The sequence below is a fragment of the Bufo bufo genome, chromosome 1 (genome assembly GCF_905171765.1).
Source record: "Bufo bufo chromosome 1, aBufBuf1.1, whole genome shotgun sequence".
Classification (NCBI taxonomy): domain Eukaryota; kingdom Metazoa; phylum Chordata; class Amphibia; order Anura; family Bufonidae; genus Bufo; species Bufo bufo.
Genome location: NC_053389.1, coordinates 626,617,646 through 626,637,536, shown reverse-complemented (window position 1 = coordinate 626,637,536; position 19,891 = coordinate 626,617,646). Strand labels below are relative to the sequence as shown.

General features: G+C 41.7%; 1 protein-coding gene across 1 annotated transcript; it reads right to left on the bottom strand.

Moving 5' to 3' along the window:
* Positions 1-9,516: 9,516 nt before the first annotated feature.
* LOC120986302 (olfactory receptor 1019-like) lies at positions 9,517-10,446 on the bottom strand. Its single transcript, XM_040414805.1, has one exon. The coding sequence runs from the start codon at positions 10,444-10,446 to the stop codon at positions 9,517-9,519; it is 930 nt and encodes a 309-aa protein (XP_040270739.1).
* Between the last annotated feature and the right edge of the window lie 9,445 nt (positions 10,447-19,891).

The following is a 19,891-nucleotide window of genomic DNA, read 5'->3' as shown; positions in this document are numbered from 1 at the left end:
TAATAGCTGCGGCCAAATGCTTAATTCCATTGCTATGGTTACAATCTCACCCACCTTCTGAGGTACAATGGCTGCAGAAGGTCCATCAGATGTGTCATATGGAGGAGCTGACCAGCTGGCAGGCCAATAAACATGATTGTTCTGCCTATTTTGTGCACAATAAATGTGTGTAATGTGCTGTAAAGATTATACTGAAATGTTATGTTTGACGTTGCTGCCATCTAGTGGTCAAAGTTAGTTTCTACTTCACCAGAACTTTACAGGAAGTGTATTGTCAGAGGCAGTAACCTTTAACCTGGAACTGTATTTCCTCCATTTCATCACTGCTGCTGGATCTTGCAGGCTGCATGCAGAGGAGCTCTTGATCTATTCCTGGACTAATGATGGAATTGTCTGTGAGTACTCTCACTGATGGAGTGAGGCTGCTGTATTATGTGTAATGTATTGACACATATGTTTTGTTTATGTTTATATTGTAGTTTTACAAAGTTATTCAGAAAAGAGAATACATACAGATCTGATGTCTCACGTTTCTTGACTTCTGAATTATTGTTAAGCTGTCTGACTAGTGTTATACAACAGTTCAATAACGCGAAGCAGAACAGTAAAAAGACAACCCATGTGGCGGTCTGGAATAAACTGAGACGCCATTACTGCAGCATGAGTCTAAGATCAGGAACAAAGTACCAGGCTGATGCCACGCTACCGCCGACACAGCAAGGCAGGGAGAACATTCCCAGTGCCCAGCAAGACGATGCAAAGTCGCATGTGTCCAGAACTTCGCGAGCTAGCAAGATGTCCTCAGAAAGTTCCTCAGCAGTTAGAGCTCGTGCCAAGGCAGAAGCTGCCCGTGTCCAGCTACAGTACGCAGAAAAAGAAGCCATGATGAGGCAGGAGTTAGCAGCAAAGAAAGCTGCCATAGCACAAGAGACAGCAGCTAGGGAAGCTGCCATAGCACAAGAGACAGCAGCTAGGGAAGCTGCCATAGCACAAGAGACAGCAGCTAGGGAAGCTGCCATAGCACAAGAGAAAGCAGCTAGGGAAGCTGCCATAGCACAAGAAGAAGCGGTTTTAGAATCAAAATTGCTCATCCTGCAGCGACAGACTGCAGCTGCTGAAGCAGAGGCCGCTGCCTACATGGGAACAAGTCGGTCAGGAAGTGAAAAATCATATAAAGACTCAGAGGTTCCAGAAAAACCTCTATTCTCTGCAGATCGTACAAGTGAGTACGTCCAGAACCTTACTGATGCGCATACAAAGGAACAGTCTCTTATACCTGAAGCAAAGGAATTCAGGCCGAGATCAACATACCCCTGAGCAGGCCCAATCAACCTCATGAGGTCAGCGGCTACCAGCAAACCAAGACGGAAGCACCAGAAACCCCTAAGAACAAAAAACAAGTGTTCCCATCACCTCAACCTATAGATTACAGGCGCGAACAACAATGTGCAGTGGATGTCACCAAATATCTCATCCGCAAAGAAATGGTTAGCTCAGGCTTTCTCCAATTTGATGACTGTCCTGAAAACTATTGGGCATGGAAATCTTCCTTTCTGAATGCCACTGAAGGTCTGAACTTATCACCAGCAGAAATGCTTAATTTAATGATAAAATGGCTTGGTACTGAGTCAGCAGAGCATGCTAAGAGGATGAGAAGAGCAAACCTGTTCAACCCTGCAGCAGGACTCAACATGACCTGGAGAAGACTAGAAGAAACGTATGGATCCCCAGAGGTAATAGAAGGAGCACTGTTGAAAAAACTTGAAGTCTTTCCCAAGGTGGGCTACAGAGACAACGTGCGGCTACAAGAACTAAGTGATCTTCTACTAGAGATAGAATATGCCAAAGAGGATGGCTACTTGCAAGGACTTTCGTATCTAGATACAGCTAGAGGCACTAATCCCATAGTAGAGAAACTACCCTCAAATCTGCAAGACAAGTGGATGTCTGTAGGAGGTAAATTCAAAGAAGATTATGGAGTCGCCTTTCCCCCTTTCTCTGTGTTTTCTAGGTTTGTCCGACAGCAAGCGAAAATCCGAAGTGATCCCAGTTTCGCCTTCACCACCAGCGGATATCAATCACACAGACCTGAGAGACCTCACAGACCTCACGGTAGGACCTATGTATCCACACACAAAACAGCTGTACCTTCAGAAGTCACAGACTACCAAAGCACCCACAAGGTACACACCATAGAAAACCCTGATAGACATTGTCCAATACACAAAAAACCACATCCACTAAAGAAATGCAAAGGCTTTAGAAGCAAACCCATTGCAGAGCTGATGTCCTTCCTTAAACAAAACGGCATCTGCTTCAAGTGCTGCGGATCTACTTATCACATTGCCAAAGACTGCAAAATACCAGTAGAATGTACAGAATGTGGCAGTGAGAGACACATTGCAGCTTTGCACCCTGGCCCTGCTCCTGCCCCACTAGAGACTGTAGAACCCAGGAAAGATCAGGGCAGGGAGCAACAAGAGACCCCACTCTCCTCTGTAATGTCTAATTGCACAGAAGTATGTGGACAAGGCAAGAGTGCACGATCATGCTCTAAAATCTGTTTAGTGACTGTGTATCCCACTGGCAAGAGAGAAAGGGCAGTGAAAATGTATGCAGTGCTAGATGAACAGAGCAACAGATCCCTTGCAAAGTCAGATTTCTTTGATATCTTTAACCTTAAGGCAAGTGCAATTCCATACACTCTAAGGACATGTGCATGGACTTGAAACCACAGGGAGAAGAGCTACTGACTTTACCATTGAATCCTTCAATAAGAAAGTGCAGTTCCCACTTCCTACCCTAATAGAGTGTGGCATGATACCTGACGACAAAACTGAGATTCCATCTACAGAAGTGGCTCATCACCACCCTCACCTCCGCTCAATTGCTCACCTTATCCCAGTCGTTGAGCCAGATGTTTCTATCCTTCTACTTCTTGGAAGAGATATCCTTCAGGTACACAAGGTACGCCAGCAAATCAATGGACCTTATAACGCCCCCTATGCACAGAGACTGGACCTGGGGTGGGTCATTGTAGGAGAAGTTTGCCTGGGGACAGTGCACCAGCCTGACAACATTAGCACTTTGAAGACATCTGTATTAACAAATGGACGCACATCCCTTCTCAGTCCCTGTCACAACAACTTCATTGTCAAGGAAAGCTTTGGCAGGTCAACACAACACTGTGACTCTTCTACACTATATGGTAAAGAAGAAGTCAATTACAACATTGAGACGGACAATCTAGGGATAACAGTATTTCAGAAAACTAAAGATGATGATAAACAGGCCCTCTCTATAGAGGATCAGATCTTCTTGCAGATTATGGATTAAGAGGCTTACCAAGATGACAATCACAGTTGGGTGGCTCCTCTCCCCTTTCACACACCCAGACGTGTTCTGCCTAGTAACAGGGAGCAAGCCATGAAGCGTTTGCATTCACTCAGCAAAACACTGCAGAGAAAGACAGAAGTGAAAAGAGATTTCACTGAATTCATTAAGGGGATGCTAGACAATGATCACGCTGAAGTTGCAGGACCACTTGAGACAGACCGGGAACACTGGTATCTACCAATGTTTGGTGTTTACCATCCGCACAAACCTAACCAAATCAGAATAGTTTTTGATTCCAGCGCAGAGTATAAAGGAGTCTCTTTAAATGACGTACTGTTGAGTGGCCCTGACCTAAACAATACTTTGCTAGGTGTCCTCATGCGCTTCAGAAAAGAGCCCGTTGCTTTCACAGCAGATGTGCAACAAATGTTTTATTGCTTTCTTGTCAGAGAAGACCATAGAGACTTTCTACATTTTCTCTGGTACAAAGACAATGACATAGACAAAGAAATTGTTGAGTACAGAATGAAAGTGCACGTATTTGGCAATAGCTCCTCTCCTGCCGTCGCTATATACTGCATGCAAAAAGCTGCCCAGAAAAATGCAGAGTGCTATGGACAAGAAGCCAAACACTTTGTATTGAGACATTTCTATGTAGATGATGGACTCGCTTCTGCTAGCACACCTGAAGATGCAATATCCATCCTCAGTAAAGCAAAGCAAATGCTGGCAGAATCCAATCTGCGTCTTCATAAAATCGCTTCCAACAGCCAAAAAGTAATGGAAGCCTTCCCTGTAGCAGACAGAGCTAAGGACCTTAAAGATCTTTGCCTAGGAACAGACACCCTTCCCTTGCAGAAAAGCCTAGGCCTAAGTTGGGATCTAGAAAATTATAGTTTTGCTTTCAGAGTTTCCTCAGAGGAAATGCCTTTTACACGTAGAGGCATTCTATCCACCGTAAATAGCCTCTATGATCCCCTAGGGTTTGTATCACCTGTGACTATAAGAGGTAAGGCCTTAGTTTGTGAACTGTCATCTGGGAAAAGTGAATGGGATGCATTGCTTCCACAAGAGAGACTAAGTGAGTGGGTTCAATGGACAGAATCCTTGCAAGCGTTAGAGCACCTAAAGATAGACAGATGCTATGTGCCCATATCTCTATCATCAGCTTGCAGGAAAGAACTGTGCATCTTCTCAGACGCATCCACCACAGCTATAGGTGCAGTAGCTTACTTGAAAGTAAATGATACAGAAAATGTGTATCATGTTGGATTTGTCATGGGAAAGTCCAAATTAAGCCCAAAACCAGCCCACACTATTCCTCGTTTAGAGTTGTGTGCTGCCGTACTTGCAGTCGAAATGTCTGAGCTAATCACAGATCAACTAGACACTGATTTTGATGCTGTGAAATTCTTCACTGATAGCAAGACTGTCCTAGGGTACATTTGCAACACCACTAGGAGGTTCTATCTGTATGTCTCCAACAGAGTGAATAGAATCAGGCAATCTACACACCCAGATCAGTGGTTCTATGTATCTACAGAGCAAAACCCTGCAGATTATGCTACTAGGCCTACTCAAGCAGCATGCCTTCAGAACTCTATTTGGTTCTCAGGCCCATCCTTTCTGTACCAACCACACTGTGAGCAGATAGACACTGCTAATGTTTTTCCACTCATAGAGCCTGAAGCTGACCCTGAAGTCAGATTTGAAATTACAAGCTTCAGCACCAAAGCTTCTGAAGCCACACTTCACTCACATTGCTTTGATAGATTTTCTTGCTGGAAGATATTAGTTAAGACCTTAGCCAGACTCATCCATGTCGCTAGAACCTTCCAGAGGGAAACCAGCAGCAATCAGGTCAGAAGGTGGGAAAGTTTCCATGAACAGGTCAATCTAGAAGAACTTACTCAGGCAAAGTCTGTTATAATCTCTTCTGTTCAAAACAAACATTTCCAGAAGGAAATTGACTGCATCAAAAAACAAAAGACATTCCCAAAACTAAGCCGTCTTAGGAAGCTTAGCCCCTTTTTAGACAAAAATGGGTTGTTGAGAGTAGGTGGACGTTTGTCTCTTGCAGAACTTACAGAGGAAGAGAAACAGCCTGTCATTATACCTTATGATCACCACATTGCGACACTGCTTGTTAGGTACTATCATGAACAAGTAGTTCACCAAGGGCGACACATCACAGAGGGTGCAATTAGATCCGCAGGTTTCTGGATTCTTGGTGGCAAACGCTTGGTATCAGCTGTCATACACAAATGTGTCATCTGTCGCAAGCTGCGAGGAAGGTTACAAAGTCAAAAGATGGCAGAGCTACCAGAGGACAGAGTAATTGCTCAACCACCTTTCACCAATGTGGGCTTAGATGTATTTGGTCCGTGGTCTGTTTTAACCCGCCGCACTAGAGGAGGCAGCGCAGAGAGTAAACGATGGGCAGTCCTTTTCACTTGTTTGTCCACCCGAGCTGTTCACATAGAGCTACTTGAAACCATGTCAACATCAAGCTTTATTAATGCCTTAAGGACATTCTTCTCAATTCGTGGCCCAGCAAAACTGCTCCGTTCTGACAGAGGAACAAACTTTGTAGGAGCCTGCAAGGAACTTAACATTTGTGCCAGCGAATCAAAATTGCAAGACTTTCTCCAAGACAGAGGATGTACATGGGTCTTTAATCCTCCACACTCTTCACACATGGGTGGTGTCTGGGAGAGACTTATAGGTATTGCCAGGCGAATCTTGGACGCTATGTTGCTACAAACTAAAACTGCTCACTTGACCCATGAGACTTTAAGCACCTTTATGGCAGAGGTTACAGCTATTATGAATGCCAGGCCTATAGTTCCTGTGTCCTCAGACCCAGATACACCTATGGTCCTTACCCTAGCAATGTTGTTGACTCAAAAAGTGAACTCTTTGTCTGCTCCATCCGGTACCATAAGTACAACACAAGTTCATGCGAAACAATGGAAGCAAATACAATGCTTGGCAGACACCTTTTGGAAAAGATGGAAGAGGGAGTATCTGTCAAATCTGCAACGCCGTAGGAAATGGACTGAGGATAGCCCAAATGTAAAAGTGGGTGATGTTGTTCTGTTGAAAGACAGCCAAGAGAGCAGGAACGAGTGGCCTGTAGGACTTATTGTCAATGCTCTACCAAGCAGGGATGGCAAGGTTAGGAAGGTGGAGGTCAAGATTGCAAAGAATGGGACTTCCAAAATCTATCTTAGACCTATAACTGACATTATAGTTTTAGTTTCCGATTAGCTAGGATTCCATTTCCTGTTTACATGTTTTTCCTGCATAGCAGTAGTTATTTAGGTAGTGACATAATTAATTATGCCAGACAGGGAGTGTTCTGCCTATTTTGTGCACAATAAATGTGTGTAATGTGCTGTAAAGATTATACTGAAATGTTATGTTTGACGTTGCTGCCATCTAGTGGTCAAAGTTAGTTTCTACTTCGCCAGAACTTTACAGGAAGTGTATTGTTCTCTGAGTCAGAGGCAGTAACCTTTAACCTGGAACTGTATTTCCTCCATTTCATCACTGCTCCTGGATCTTGCAGGCTGCATGCAGAGGAGCTCTTGATCTATTCCTGGACTAATGATGGAATTGTCTGTGAGTACTCTCACTGATGGAGTGAGGCTGCTGTATTATATGTAATGTACTGACACATATGTTTTGTTTATGTTTATATTGTAGTTTTACAAAGTTATTCAGAAAAGAGAATACATACAGATCTGATGTCTCACGTTTCTTGACTTCTGAATTATTGTTAAGCTGTCTGACTAGTGTTATACAACAGTTCAATAACGCGAAGCAGAACAATGATGTTTTCCTGAAAATATGGGACCCCTGGTTGAAAAATGCCCAAAATAACTAGACAATATCTGCACCTCTTGTATCAATGTCTAATTTTTATACATAGTATAAGACAGCTCTTCCCCTCGTGCAGCTCAGTAATGGATTGGTGGGCCACTCATACAGCTTCATACACATTCTCACAGCCAATGTACAGTAAGATAACTAAGGTTGCAATCAATGGTTTAATGGTACAGTGCACTCATACCTTCCCTCTACCCTAAAATATGCAAGTAATATAACTGACTAGTCTTAAGATTAGCACTTATCGAGTGATACCGTATAGGCAAAACTATGTTGTTTTATAATAATGTTTTTTATTATAATGTTCTCCGTTGTTTATATTATTCATAATTGTACCAATTAAACTTTTTTCCTAACATGTAATGTACAATTTTTTATGTCTCTATACATTATTTGAAAATAATAAGTGTGGACTGCTACCATAGATGAAGAAGGGCAACCACAGGCAAAAAGACGCATGTGTAGGTAAAAAAAAACGCACTGAAAATGCATCAAAACCACAATGTATTTTGTATATATGATTTAGAGGTGGATTGTAACTTATAACATAATGGTTAAAAGAATGGACAACTTATTGTCAATATAAAGAAAGATCATGTTACCATCCCTTGGAGGAAAGTACAATACACTTTGTCCCAAAACATGGAGGGATATATTGATATTAAATTATTTTTTATTTTTTTGTTTTTTTACTAATAACCACAGGGGCAATTAAACAGTCCATGATACAAACACACTGTACACCTGTATTGACACATTAAAATGTCCTGAACTGCACAATGAAGAGCAGTAGCGAAATTGCTACTGGTTTTTGGAAAGAATATGTAGATTATGCAGTGAAATATATGCTGCTGACAGTCCTGTGAATATGCCTATAAAATACTTACGAACTGTAGAAGCTTTTTACGATCATGTGATTATCAGGTGACCCGGCTCGGTCACGTGGGACGCCAGCGGATGTGCACCTGAAAAGTTGTTCATGACACTCTAGGGTCTCCTAGCACTGTATGCATCTCACTTCAAGCTCTTTAATGTCAAACCATTAGTAATCTTAATATGGAAGTGACATATATGGCAATGGGTAAACACATGGCTTGCTAGTGGTAACATAAACTTCACTACAGGCTTTTTTATGTATTAAAAAAATAATCTGAACAATGTTTACTTTTTGGAAGCAAATACCTGATGGTTTGTATGCACGCACTTCCTGGGGTCATAAGTTTCTTCACTGTCATCTTTTCTGTCTTCTGAGCTAAAAAACAGCTGACGCCATTTTGAGAAATTTTCACAAATTAAGGCCTCTTTCACACTTGCGTTGTTGGGATCCGGCATGCACTTCCGTTGCCGGAGGTGCCTGCCGGATCCGTAACAACGCAAGTGTACTGAAAGCATTTGAAGACGGAACCGTCTTCCAAATGCTTTCAGTGTTACTATGGCACCCAGGACGCTATTAAAGTCCTGGTTGCCATAGTAGGAGCGGGGAGCGGAGGAGCGGTATACTTACAGTCCGTGCGGCTCCCCGGGCGCTCCAGAATGACGTCAGAGCGCCCCATGCGCATGGATGACGTGATCCATGTGATCACGTGATCCATGCGCTTGGGGCGCCCTGACGTCACTCTGGAGCGCCCGGGGAGCCGCACGGACGGTAAGTATACTGCTCCCCCGCTCCCCGCTACACTTACCATGGCTGTCAGGACTTTAGCGTCCCGGCAGCCATGGTAACTATTCAGAAAAAGCTAAACGTCGGGTCCGGCAATGCGCCGAAACGACGTTTAGCTTAAGGCCGGATCCGGATCAATGCCTTTCAATGGGCATTGATCCCGGATCCGGCCTTGCGGCAAGTCTTCAGGATTTTTGGCCGGAGCAAAAAGCGCAGCATGCTGCGGTATTTTCTCCGGCCAAAAAACGTTCCGTACCGGAACTGAAGACATCCTGATGCATCCTGAACGGATTACTCTCCATTCAGAATGCATTAGGATAATCCTGATCAGTATTCTTCCGGCATAGAGTCCCGACGACGGAACTCTATGCCGGAAGACAATAACGCAAGTGTGAAAGAGCCCTAAATCAACAAAAAAAATTGGATTTGACCTAAATTTATGGAAAGTTCAGGTGGAATTCGATTAGAATCGATTCACTCATTTCTACCAGGGACCTGAGCTGCTCCTGCCAGGCTGCAGGAGCTTTAAACCAGCACTGTACAAGTACAGAACTCCAGGTTATAGCACAGCACCACACGAACATACAAAACAACAAATAACATTTTCAAAATTCTACAGAGCAAAAATTCTAGAAGACTGATAACATTTTTGTTGCCCTCTTCAAAGCAAGCTTCATTTCTCGATTCCGTAAACTGTATATGAGAGGGTTCAGCATAGGAATAACCAGTGTGTAAACTAATGAGGTAATTCTGTCCTGTTCTAAGGAATATACAGAACTTGGTCTCAAGTACATAAATATAACTGTACTATAGAAAAGAATCACACAAGTGAAGTGAGAGGCACAAGTGGAGAAGGCTTTACGTCTCTCTTTGGATGATTTCCTTTTAAATACAGCATGTAAAATAGAAGTATAAGAGATGACAATGACAATGATGGAAGTAAATGTGACAGAAGATGCAAAAATGGACAGTATAAACTCATTTGTAGTGGTGTCAGAACAGGACAATTTTAGCAGAGGTGGAATGTCACAAAAAAAATGGTGAATATAGTGAGAACCACAAAATGAAAGCCGAAAAGTACAACATGTCTGTATTAAAGAGTGAAGAAAGCCAGCCACATAGGATCCACTAAGCAACTGAAGACACTTCCTCCTGGTCATGTTCTTCAGATACAGAAGGGGGATGCATATTGCTATATAGCGATCAAAGGCCATGGCTGCAAGTAGAAAACTCTCAGTACTGCCAAGAGCTACGAAGAAATACATTTGGCATGCACACCCAATGTATGATATGCTTTTCTCCACAGAAACTAAATTAACCAACATTTTAGGTGTGATGCCTGAAGAATACCAAAGATCAATAAATGCCAGGTTACAGAGGAAAAAATACATGGGACTGTGCAGGTGAGAATCAGTCACTATAAGCAGCATGATTCCCAAGTTCCCAGCAACAGTGATTAGATACAAGGACATGAACATTGGGAAGAGGAAAATCTGAAGAATTGTTTGATCACTAAATCCTTGGAAGGTAAAATCCTGTTCTGATGAATCATTATACATATGATAACCTGGAAGATAGACTGAATTGTATGATACGTGCTATTGCCCCAACAGATTATACACCACAGGGTACAGAACTGCCTCCTGGATGCTATTTTAGCTGTGTATACTATCATTATTCTCAATAAAAAAAAATTACACAAGTCTCGCAGATATGATATATTTTGGTGACCAAAGAAATAATAATAATCATGTTACTAGAGAGGGGTCATTGATCCAGGGAGTTACTCTGATTGCCTGATTGAAGTTGGAAAGGAATTTCTTTCCCCTAAAGTGAGGAAAATTGGCTTCTACCTCACAGTTTTTTTTTGCCTTCCTCTGGATTAACTTGCAGGATAACAGGCTGACCTAGATGGACAGATGTCTTTTATCAGTCTTATAAACTATGTTACTATGTTACATAAACAATGTTACTATATTAAACATAGGTATCTTTATCAGGTTTACTATGACATAGTGTCTGAAGAAACACATACTATATATGCAAAAAGTGCAGATATGGTATAATAAATGGATATTTAGAAAAACAACAGAATGAGCTTGGACAATGAGGACCTTTTTACACTGGCTAACCGAGCGTGCAATGATTGGGAACAAATGTTTTAGACACAGCAATGATCTCTACTGTAAGGGGGTGAATGTTAACGTGATCATTCATCTCTATACAGTTTGATTGTTAGTAGCATCACTGTACATCCATGTTTGCACAGGGCAATGTGGTGCTGAAAAATGATGATATTTTGTGCCACATAAATGATCGCATCAACTGACAAAAATTTACAATTATTGGGAGCAAGCGTTTGTATGAGTGTTCTTTCCCAATAATTGGCCCGGTCATTGGTCTATGTAAAAAAGCCTTCAGACCTTAATTAGTTCACAGATAAAGGGGTAGGGGGGGGGTTTATTTATTTGCATCTTCTGGATTGGAAATCCTTGTGAGTTGTAGCACAGGCTCAGAAAAAATTCTGTAAGGCTCACGATATGTGTGGCAGGCAGCTGATCCATCCCTATTTGGGATTTTGGAATATAAAGATTCCACGGTAGGAATGTCTTTATCTAGCTTGGTGTAGTGTTGTGTGTCTGGTAGCCGCTAAAAGAACTAAAAAAAAAAATATATAAAATAGTGCGAGTTAGAAATAGTGGAGTTAGAAAAAGTGCAGAGGAGAGTAACTAAACTCATAAAGGGCCCGGAAGATCAAGGGAAGCTATTCTGTGTTAAACCCCTTCAAAAAACAAGCGGCCACTCCCTACGACTGGAGAAAAAAAGATTCAGTCATAAGAAGTGAGAAGTATTCTTTACTGTAAGGGCTGTGGATCTCTGGAATAGCCGCAGGAGCTGGTCACAGCAAATACAGGAGATGCCTTCAAAAAAGATGTAGATGACTATTTAATTCAAAATCACATGAGGCTTAGACAATGTATAGAAATCTTGTTCTACACACCCTTTCCCTTTGGCCCAATCCCTTTTTAAAAGGAAGATGGACATGGGAGATGATCCAGGGATTTGTTCTGTGGATCAATATAGCAGGATTACAGGTTGGACTTGATGGACTTTTGTCTTTGTCCAACCTTAACGACTAAGTAAGTTTTTATTAATATCATTTTGGGGCATGTATGACTTTTAATAACTTTGTATTCATTTTATTTTTATAGGGGGGAGAGGAGGCAACCAAGAAATGGTGATTTGGGCATTTAGATTTTTTCTGTTATGGCATTCATCATACAAAACTTTAATATTTTTTGGACAAAGCAATACCAATGACGCTTATTTTATTTCTGTTTACTTACATTATTTGTAAAATTGGGAAATGGAAATTAGGATTTTTAATTCTTCATTTTTTTATTTTTTTTATTATTTTTTAAGCCTGGAGCATCAATAATTTCAGCCACTTGTATATAAAAATTCAGTATTATATAAATTATTTTAAAAGTGTGGTGTGAAAATTTCCTTCTGTGTTTTTCTGTAGACTGGGGCTACACTTAAGCTTTTATGAACAGTTTTGGTTGATTTTCACTATCAAGGCACAGGCAGGCACAAGATTATACACATGTCAACAGGACTGTGTTTACAACAGGGCACACGAGGGCATGCACCTAGGGCATCAGGAAGGAGTGGATGACACCTCACAGGAAAAAGTAGCTGCTTCTCATGTCTCCTTATCACTAACTTGTTTACTATAGCTACAAGTCAGGAGAATTAACATTCACATTGCTTACCTCCAGCTAATGTAACAGTGATCTCTTCAGGAAGACAGTGTAATGGTTAAATGCCCTGACTTGGTGCTGCAGTTTCCAGAAGTAAATGATAAGGAGACATCACAGCAGTAACATGAGGAGAAAGGTGGTCAGTATATGACCCATATGTACATTGCCAACTAGCAGGGAGGACTCTGCCTGTCATAGAGCAGACCATTCCATGATCCACACATTGACACCAAAGTAGTAAAGCTCCTCATTAAAACTAAGAAATAAATAAGTATATATATCGACCATAACACCTAGCCAGAGTTATGGTGCATTCAGATAAGTGATGCTAAACGCGTTTGTGTTCCGGCCTGTGAGCATGGACTCATTTTTATACGGACCACTTACAGATGATGTCCACGTCCTGTTTGTTTCTCATGTAGACCCACTCACTTGAGTGAATGAATCTTGAGGGAAAATCAGAGCTGAATGGTGCATGTTATGATGTTTCCAGTCATGCATGCACCATCCATTCATGGAGATGCCTTTGAACTTGTACATTAGGTTTATATTTCACTGGCAGCTGTGTAATGGTATATTTATTCAGTTTTACCAGGTTTGCTGCGGTTTAGTTCTGTGAGTTATTTTCCATGCATTTTTACATAAACTTCATTCAGTCACATGTATTTCATTTGTATAAACGGCATGGCCAAAACCCACATCACAAAATCACAGCAATCACGGTAAAACCAATGTACAGCATGGTCAAAATCATTTTATGCAGCTACTATATTCACTCCAGTCAATAGGCAGCTGTAGCCAACCTACTTGGTGGTGGGAGCACTAAATGTGCCTAGGACAGCATAGCCTCTGCTGTTTTGGACCACAGCTGCATTCGATTCTCAAGATAAGTCAAATGAAAAGTGCTTTAAAAAATTCTAGATGGGAATAAGAGGTGGAGAGGTCATGTAACCAAAGTACTAACTGAGAAATATACATAATGTACAATTTCATCTAGAAGTCAGCCATGAGACATCAGGCAGTCAGTATAGGCTGGAGAGTCATTCTCTTGTCACTGACCGTTAGTAAGTCTATCCATGATCTTGGAGTAATTGTTCCTTATATCACTTCTTCTAGTTATAAAGAGCTGCCTGGATATAGTTTGTACCACAAGCCATTTATGTTTCTTCTAAATATAAGACCTCTTATATCTTTGTGTTTACTCCTGTGGATAATATAGGGAAATTAGATAATACATGGCATTAAAATAAAACATAAAAAAAGGCTAATTAGCGCTTAATAAAGAAATCCCCTAAGAAATCATTACATGAGCTCAGGCAGTTTCTAGGCATTATAGCCAACAGGGTGAATGAATATCCCCCCTCCATCAAATGATGTAACCTGGCTGTGAGGTATGCTGTTCCTTTAGTCTTCCTATACACTGCTGGAGGCTGCAACTTAGGCGGAGATGTATCATCCTCTGTGCCTGAACAGTGGTGGTAAAATGTCACAGGTGCCACTTTTTAACTGCAACTTTTCACCATCCTTGTTACCACCCGAACAAATGTATCTTCATTCATGCCAGCTTTCTGGTGTAAATGAAGCCACAAATCTACCACAGCTCAGAGCTGTTGTAGATTTCTGTTTAGGTGCACGGACTGCCTTCTGAAGGGACGTGCACCCAGTCTTGATAAATCCCCCCCTTAGTCCACAACTTGCCGCAGAGGCCTGCAATGAAATACAGACTGTCTTACAGCTGTAAATGGATGGTATGATCTAACTCCTGCCGCTGTTGATCTTCATTTTGTAGAATGTACTGTCTTCTGTTGTATCCAACTAAATGAAGATCAGCAGAACCCTCCACCGTTCATTCACATCTGTATATAACATGGCGTGATCTCATCACAGGCCTCTGCTGCAACAAGCCATGTTACATACAGATCAGATGTGTTTCAACTTCATTTTGGATGCATCAGACACCAGAACAGACTCCAAAAGAGGTTCAAAACCCAGATCAGAACTTAAAATTAACAGAGTTGTTCAACCAAAGTTATCCTTTAACTCTTTAAGGACTGGGCCAAGTTTTGTTTTTTAGCCATATCAGGGCTTATTTTGTGCTAGACAAGTTGTATGTTTTTAATCAGCTATTTACCCCTGTTCCTGAACAGGCACATTTAATTTTATTTATTTTTTTGAAAGATGCATCTTTGAAAGCCATACATTTTTTTGTTGTTGTTCGGTTATGTAAATAATTTTGCCTTTACATGAGGCATTATTTTTGAAATTTTTAAGTTAGTATATTTTGTTTTTATTTTCTATAAAAGGAAAAATGGAAATGTATTTTTTTGTTAATAGTACAACATGCAAGTTAAATATTTTTTTAAATTATGTTCTCTTTCCATAAGGGCTCTTGCACACGGCCGTTTTTTTTTCCCGTTTACTGGCCGTTTTTTGCGTTCCGTATACGGTCCGTATACGGAACCATTCATTTCAATGGTTCCGCAAAAAAAACAGAATGTACTCCGTATGCATTCCGTTTCCGTATTTCCGTTATTCCGTTCCGTTTTAACATAGAACATGTCCTATTATTGCCCGCAAATCACGTTCCGTTGCTCCATTCAAGCCAATGGGTCCGCAAAAAAACGGAACATATACGGAAATGCATCCGTATGTCTTCCGTTTCCGTTCCGTTTTTTGCTGAACCATCTATTGAAAATGTTATGCCCAGCCCAATTTTATCTATGTAATTACTGTATACTGTATATGCCATACGGAAAAACGGAATGGAAAAACGGAACAGAAACACAACGGAAGCAAAAAACGGAACAACGGATCCGTGAAAAACAGACCGCAAAACACTGAAAAAGCCATACGGTCGTGTGCAATAGGCCCAACAGTCATTTAGATAATATAAGATGTATGGGTTTTGGTCCCTGGGGGCATGGCTAGAAGCTGTGGTGCGGCTTGTGGTGGTATTTTATATTTTTATTTTACACTTTGTGACCAGGGAAAGTTTAAAGATGTTTTCCAAGACTTACATACTCATGACCTATCCTCTGGATAGGTCATACATCAGTATCCTATTGGTGGGGGTCCGACACCTCGGTACCCCTGCCGATCAGCTGTTTGAGAAAGCATCAGTGCTCACAGTAGCCCTACGGCCTTCTCTCAGCTTTTCTTAGGCCAGTAACATCATGTTCATCAGTCACATGGCCTAGGCCAGGCATCCTCAAACTGCGGCCCTCCAGCTGTTGTAAAACTACAACTCCCACAATGCCCTGCTGTAGGCTGATACCTATAGGCTGTTTGGGCATGCTGGGAGTTGTAGTTTTGCAACAGCTGGAGGGCCGCAGTTTGAGGATGCCTGGCCTAGGCGCAGTTCAGTTGCAATACCAAACACAGCTGCTATACAATGTATGGCGTTATGCTAAGTAGATAGGGAGAAGGCCACAGTGCTCACAGGTGCCTATCAAATCTACCTATCAAATATACAGGGTGGGCCATTTATATGGATACACCTTAATAAAATGGGAATGGTTGGTGATATTAACTTCCTGTTTGTGGCACATTAGTATATGTGAGGGGGGAAACTTTTCAAGATGGGTGGTGACCATGATGGCCATTTTGAAGTCGGCCATTTTGAATCTAACTTTTGTTTTTTCAATAGGAAGAGGGTCATTTGACACATCAAACTTATTGGGAATTTCACAAGAAAAACAATGGTGTGCTTGGTTTTAACGTAACTTTATTCTTTCATGAGTTATTTACAAGTTTCTGACCACTTCTAAAATGTGTTCAATGTGCTGCCCATTGTGTTGGATTGTCAATGCAACCCTTTTCTCCCACTCTTCACACACTGATAGCAACACCCGCAGGAGAAATGCTAGCACAGGCTTCCAGTATCCGTAGTTTCAGGTGCTGCACATCTCGTATCATCTGAAGGCAATCGTCTATGCTGTGAAGAAACGAGATGTGCAGCACCTGAAACTAGGGATACTGGAAGCCTGTTGTAGCATTTCTCCTGCGGTGTTGCTATCATTGTGTGAAGAGTGGGAGAAGAGGGTTGCATTGACAATCCAACACAATGGGCAGCACATTGAACACATTTTAGAAGTGGTCAGAAACTTGTAAATAACTCATGAAAGAATAAAGTTACGTTAAAACCAAGCACACCATTGTTTTTCTTGTGAAATTCCCAATAAGTTTGATGTGTCACATGACCCTCTTCCTATTGAAAAAACAAAAGTTGGATTCAAAATGGCCAACTTCAAAATGGCCGCCATGGTCATCACCCATCTTGAAAAGTTTCCCCCCTCACATATACTAATGTGCCACAAACAGGAAGTTAATATCACCAACCATTCCCATTTTATTAAGGTGTATCCATATAAATGGCCCACCCTGTAGTTACTCAAGTCGCGCTGGACTGATTTAAAAGTGCAGGCATATGTTTATGACTCATGTTTAAAATTTCCCTTACATCACAAAGGGCCATTATTTGTTACTGTTTGTTGACTACAGATCTGGAAACAGTATTAACCCCTTAATAACTGGGCCATTTTGCACCTTCTTGACCAGACTGATTTTTGCAAATCTGACATGTGTCACTTTGGAATGCTTTTACTTATACAAGCCATTCTGAGATTGTTTTCCTGTGACACATTGTACTTCATGTTAGTGGTAAATTTAAGTCAATATGTTTCACCTTTATTTATTTTTTTATCCAAAATTTACAGAAAATTTGGAAATATCTGTAATTTTCTAAATTTTCATTTCTCTGTTTTTAAGGCAGATACAGTAGTTATACAGTACCTCACAAAATAGTTATTACTTTACATTCCCCATATGTCTACTTTATGTTGGCATCATTTTGAAAATGTCATTTACATTTTTAAGGACATTCTAGCTTAAACTTTTAAAAGCAATTCTTACATTTTTTAAGAAAATTTCCAAGACTCACTTTTTTAAGGACCAGTTCAGTTATAAAGTTACTTTGTGGGCCTTACATAGTAGAAAACACCCCAAAATGACCCCATTTTAGAAACTACAGTCCTCAAGTTATTCAAAACTGATTTTTGAAAACTTTGTTAACCCTTTAGGTGTTCCACAAGAATTAAAGGAAAATGGAGATGAAATTTCAAAATGTCAAAAATGTGGGCAGATTTTCTATTTTAATCCATTTTTCCTGTAACACAGCAAGGGTTAACAGCCAAACAAAACTCAATATCTATTCTGCAGTGTTCAGAAACACCCCATATGTGGTTGTCGACTGCTATATTGGAGTAAGGCAGAGCTTAGAACAGATGGAGCATAATATGGCTTTTCGAGGGCAGATTTCACTGGAATTAATTTTCAGGTGCCATGTCACAATTGAGAACATTCTGAAATACCCCTACAGTGGAAACCCCCAAGAACTAACCCCATTTTGGAAACTACACCCCCACAGAATTTTTCAAGGCGTGTAGCGAGCACTTTGACCCAACAATCGATTCATAGAATTTAGAAATATTTGGCTATGAAAATGAAAAATTTCATTTTTTACAAGAAAATGTCGCTTTAGGCCCACATTATTAATTTTCACAAGGGGTAACAGAGTAAATTCCCTCCACGATTTGTTACCCATTTTTTCCTGAATACAGCAACACTTCATATGTGGTTGTGAACTGCTGTGTGATGGACGGAACCGTCACTGGGGCTGCTGGAGAATCCTGAGGGCTAGCCTTCTTCCTACGGACTATGGACCCAGAACTATGGAGACCCACCTCAGACCTCTTGGGTTTACAAGGAACTATTAACCCTAATTTATGTGTGGAGTTACAGGCCACATCTTTACTCTTGCCCATTAAAGGTGCAGGGTGTGAATCCAGCAACACAAAAAGGGTTAACTCTGCACTGAGACTCCCAATGAATGTGTTAGTTTGATTGTCCCTTTGTTCTATTGTGTTAGTGATGGGATTAAAATAGCTGACTCTAGAAGTAGCCGACTCCGGTGTAGAGGAGTAGATCACCCTATGGTACACTCAGGAGATGAGATAATCCCATCACATGTGTCTTTCATTAAGACACCGGGGATGGGATGTCTGCTTGCAGGGCTGCCATCAGAAATTTTGGGGCCCCTTACACATATCAAGGCCAGGGCCCCCCAACCCCCCCCCCAGGCGAGAGCTAATTCTTCTGCCACTCTTGACTCAGCCCATTGACCACACCCTTTAACCTCCCCTCTTTTGTCGGCCACCTATTTAATGATTGTTTCATGCAACATTTTACTTGACCAGCTAATTTTAGATATTCTTGGTGGTCATCTGTGCCATTTTGGCCTCAAAACATTACATGACCCCCTACACTACATTACATTATTGACAACTGTAAGTTTTAACCTTGACTGGTGGTGGCCTAGGTGTGTTTATCAGCAGGTCTGCTCCAGTCACTGTTATGGGGGGATCTGTGGATGGCACTGTTATGGGAGGATCTGTGGATGACACTGTTATGGGAGATCTGTGGATGACACACTGTTATGGGAGATCTGTGGATGACACACTGTTATGGGGAATCTGTGGATGACACACTGTTATGGGGGATCTGTGGATGACACACTGTTATGGGGGATCTGTGGATGGCACTGTTATGGAGGGGGATCTGTGGATGGCACTGTTATGGAGGGGGATCTGTGGATGGCACTGTTATGGAGGGGGATCTGTGGATGGCACTGTTATGGAGGGGGATCTGTGGATGGCACCGTTATGGAGGGGGATCTGTGGATGGCACCGTTATGGAGGGGGATCTGTGGATGGCACCGTTATGGAGGGGGATCTGTGGATGGCACCGTTATGGAGGGGGGTCTGTGGATGGCACCGTTATGCAGGGGGATCTGTGGATGGCACCGTTATGGAGGGGGATCTGTGGATGGCACTGTTAAGGAGGGGGATCTGTGGATGATACATACCGTATATAGCATCTTATGCTATATGTGTCATCCACAGATCCACCCCATGACAATGTCATCCACAGATCCCCCTCCATAACAGTGTTCCGTGGATGACACTATTATGGGGGATCTGTGGATGACAATTATGGGGGGGATCTGTGGATGACACTTATGGGGGGATCTGTGGATGACACTGTTATGGAGGGGGATCTGTGGATGGCACTGTTATGGAGGGGGATCTGTGGATGGCACCGTTATGGAGGGGGATCTGTGGATGGCACCGTTATGGAGGGGGATCTGTGGATGGCACCGTTATGGAGGGGGATCTGTGGATGG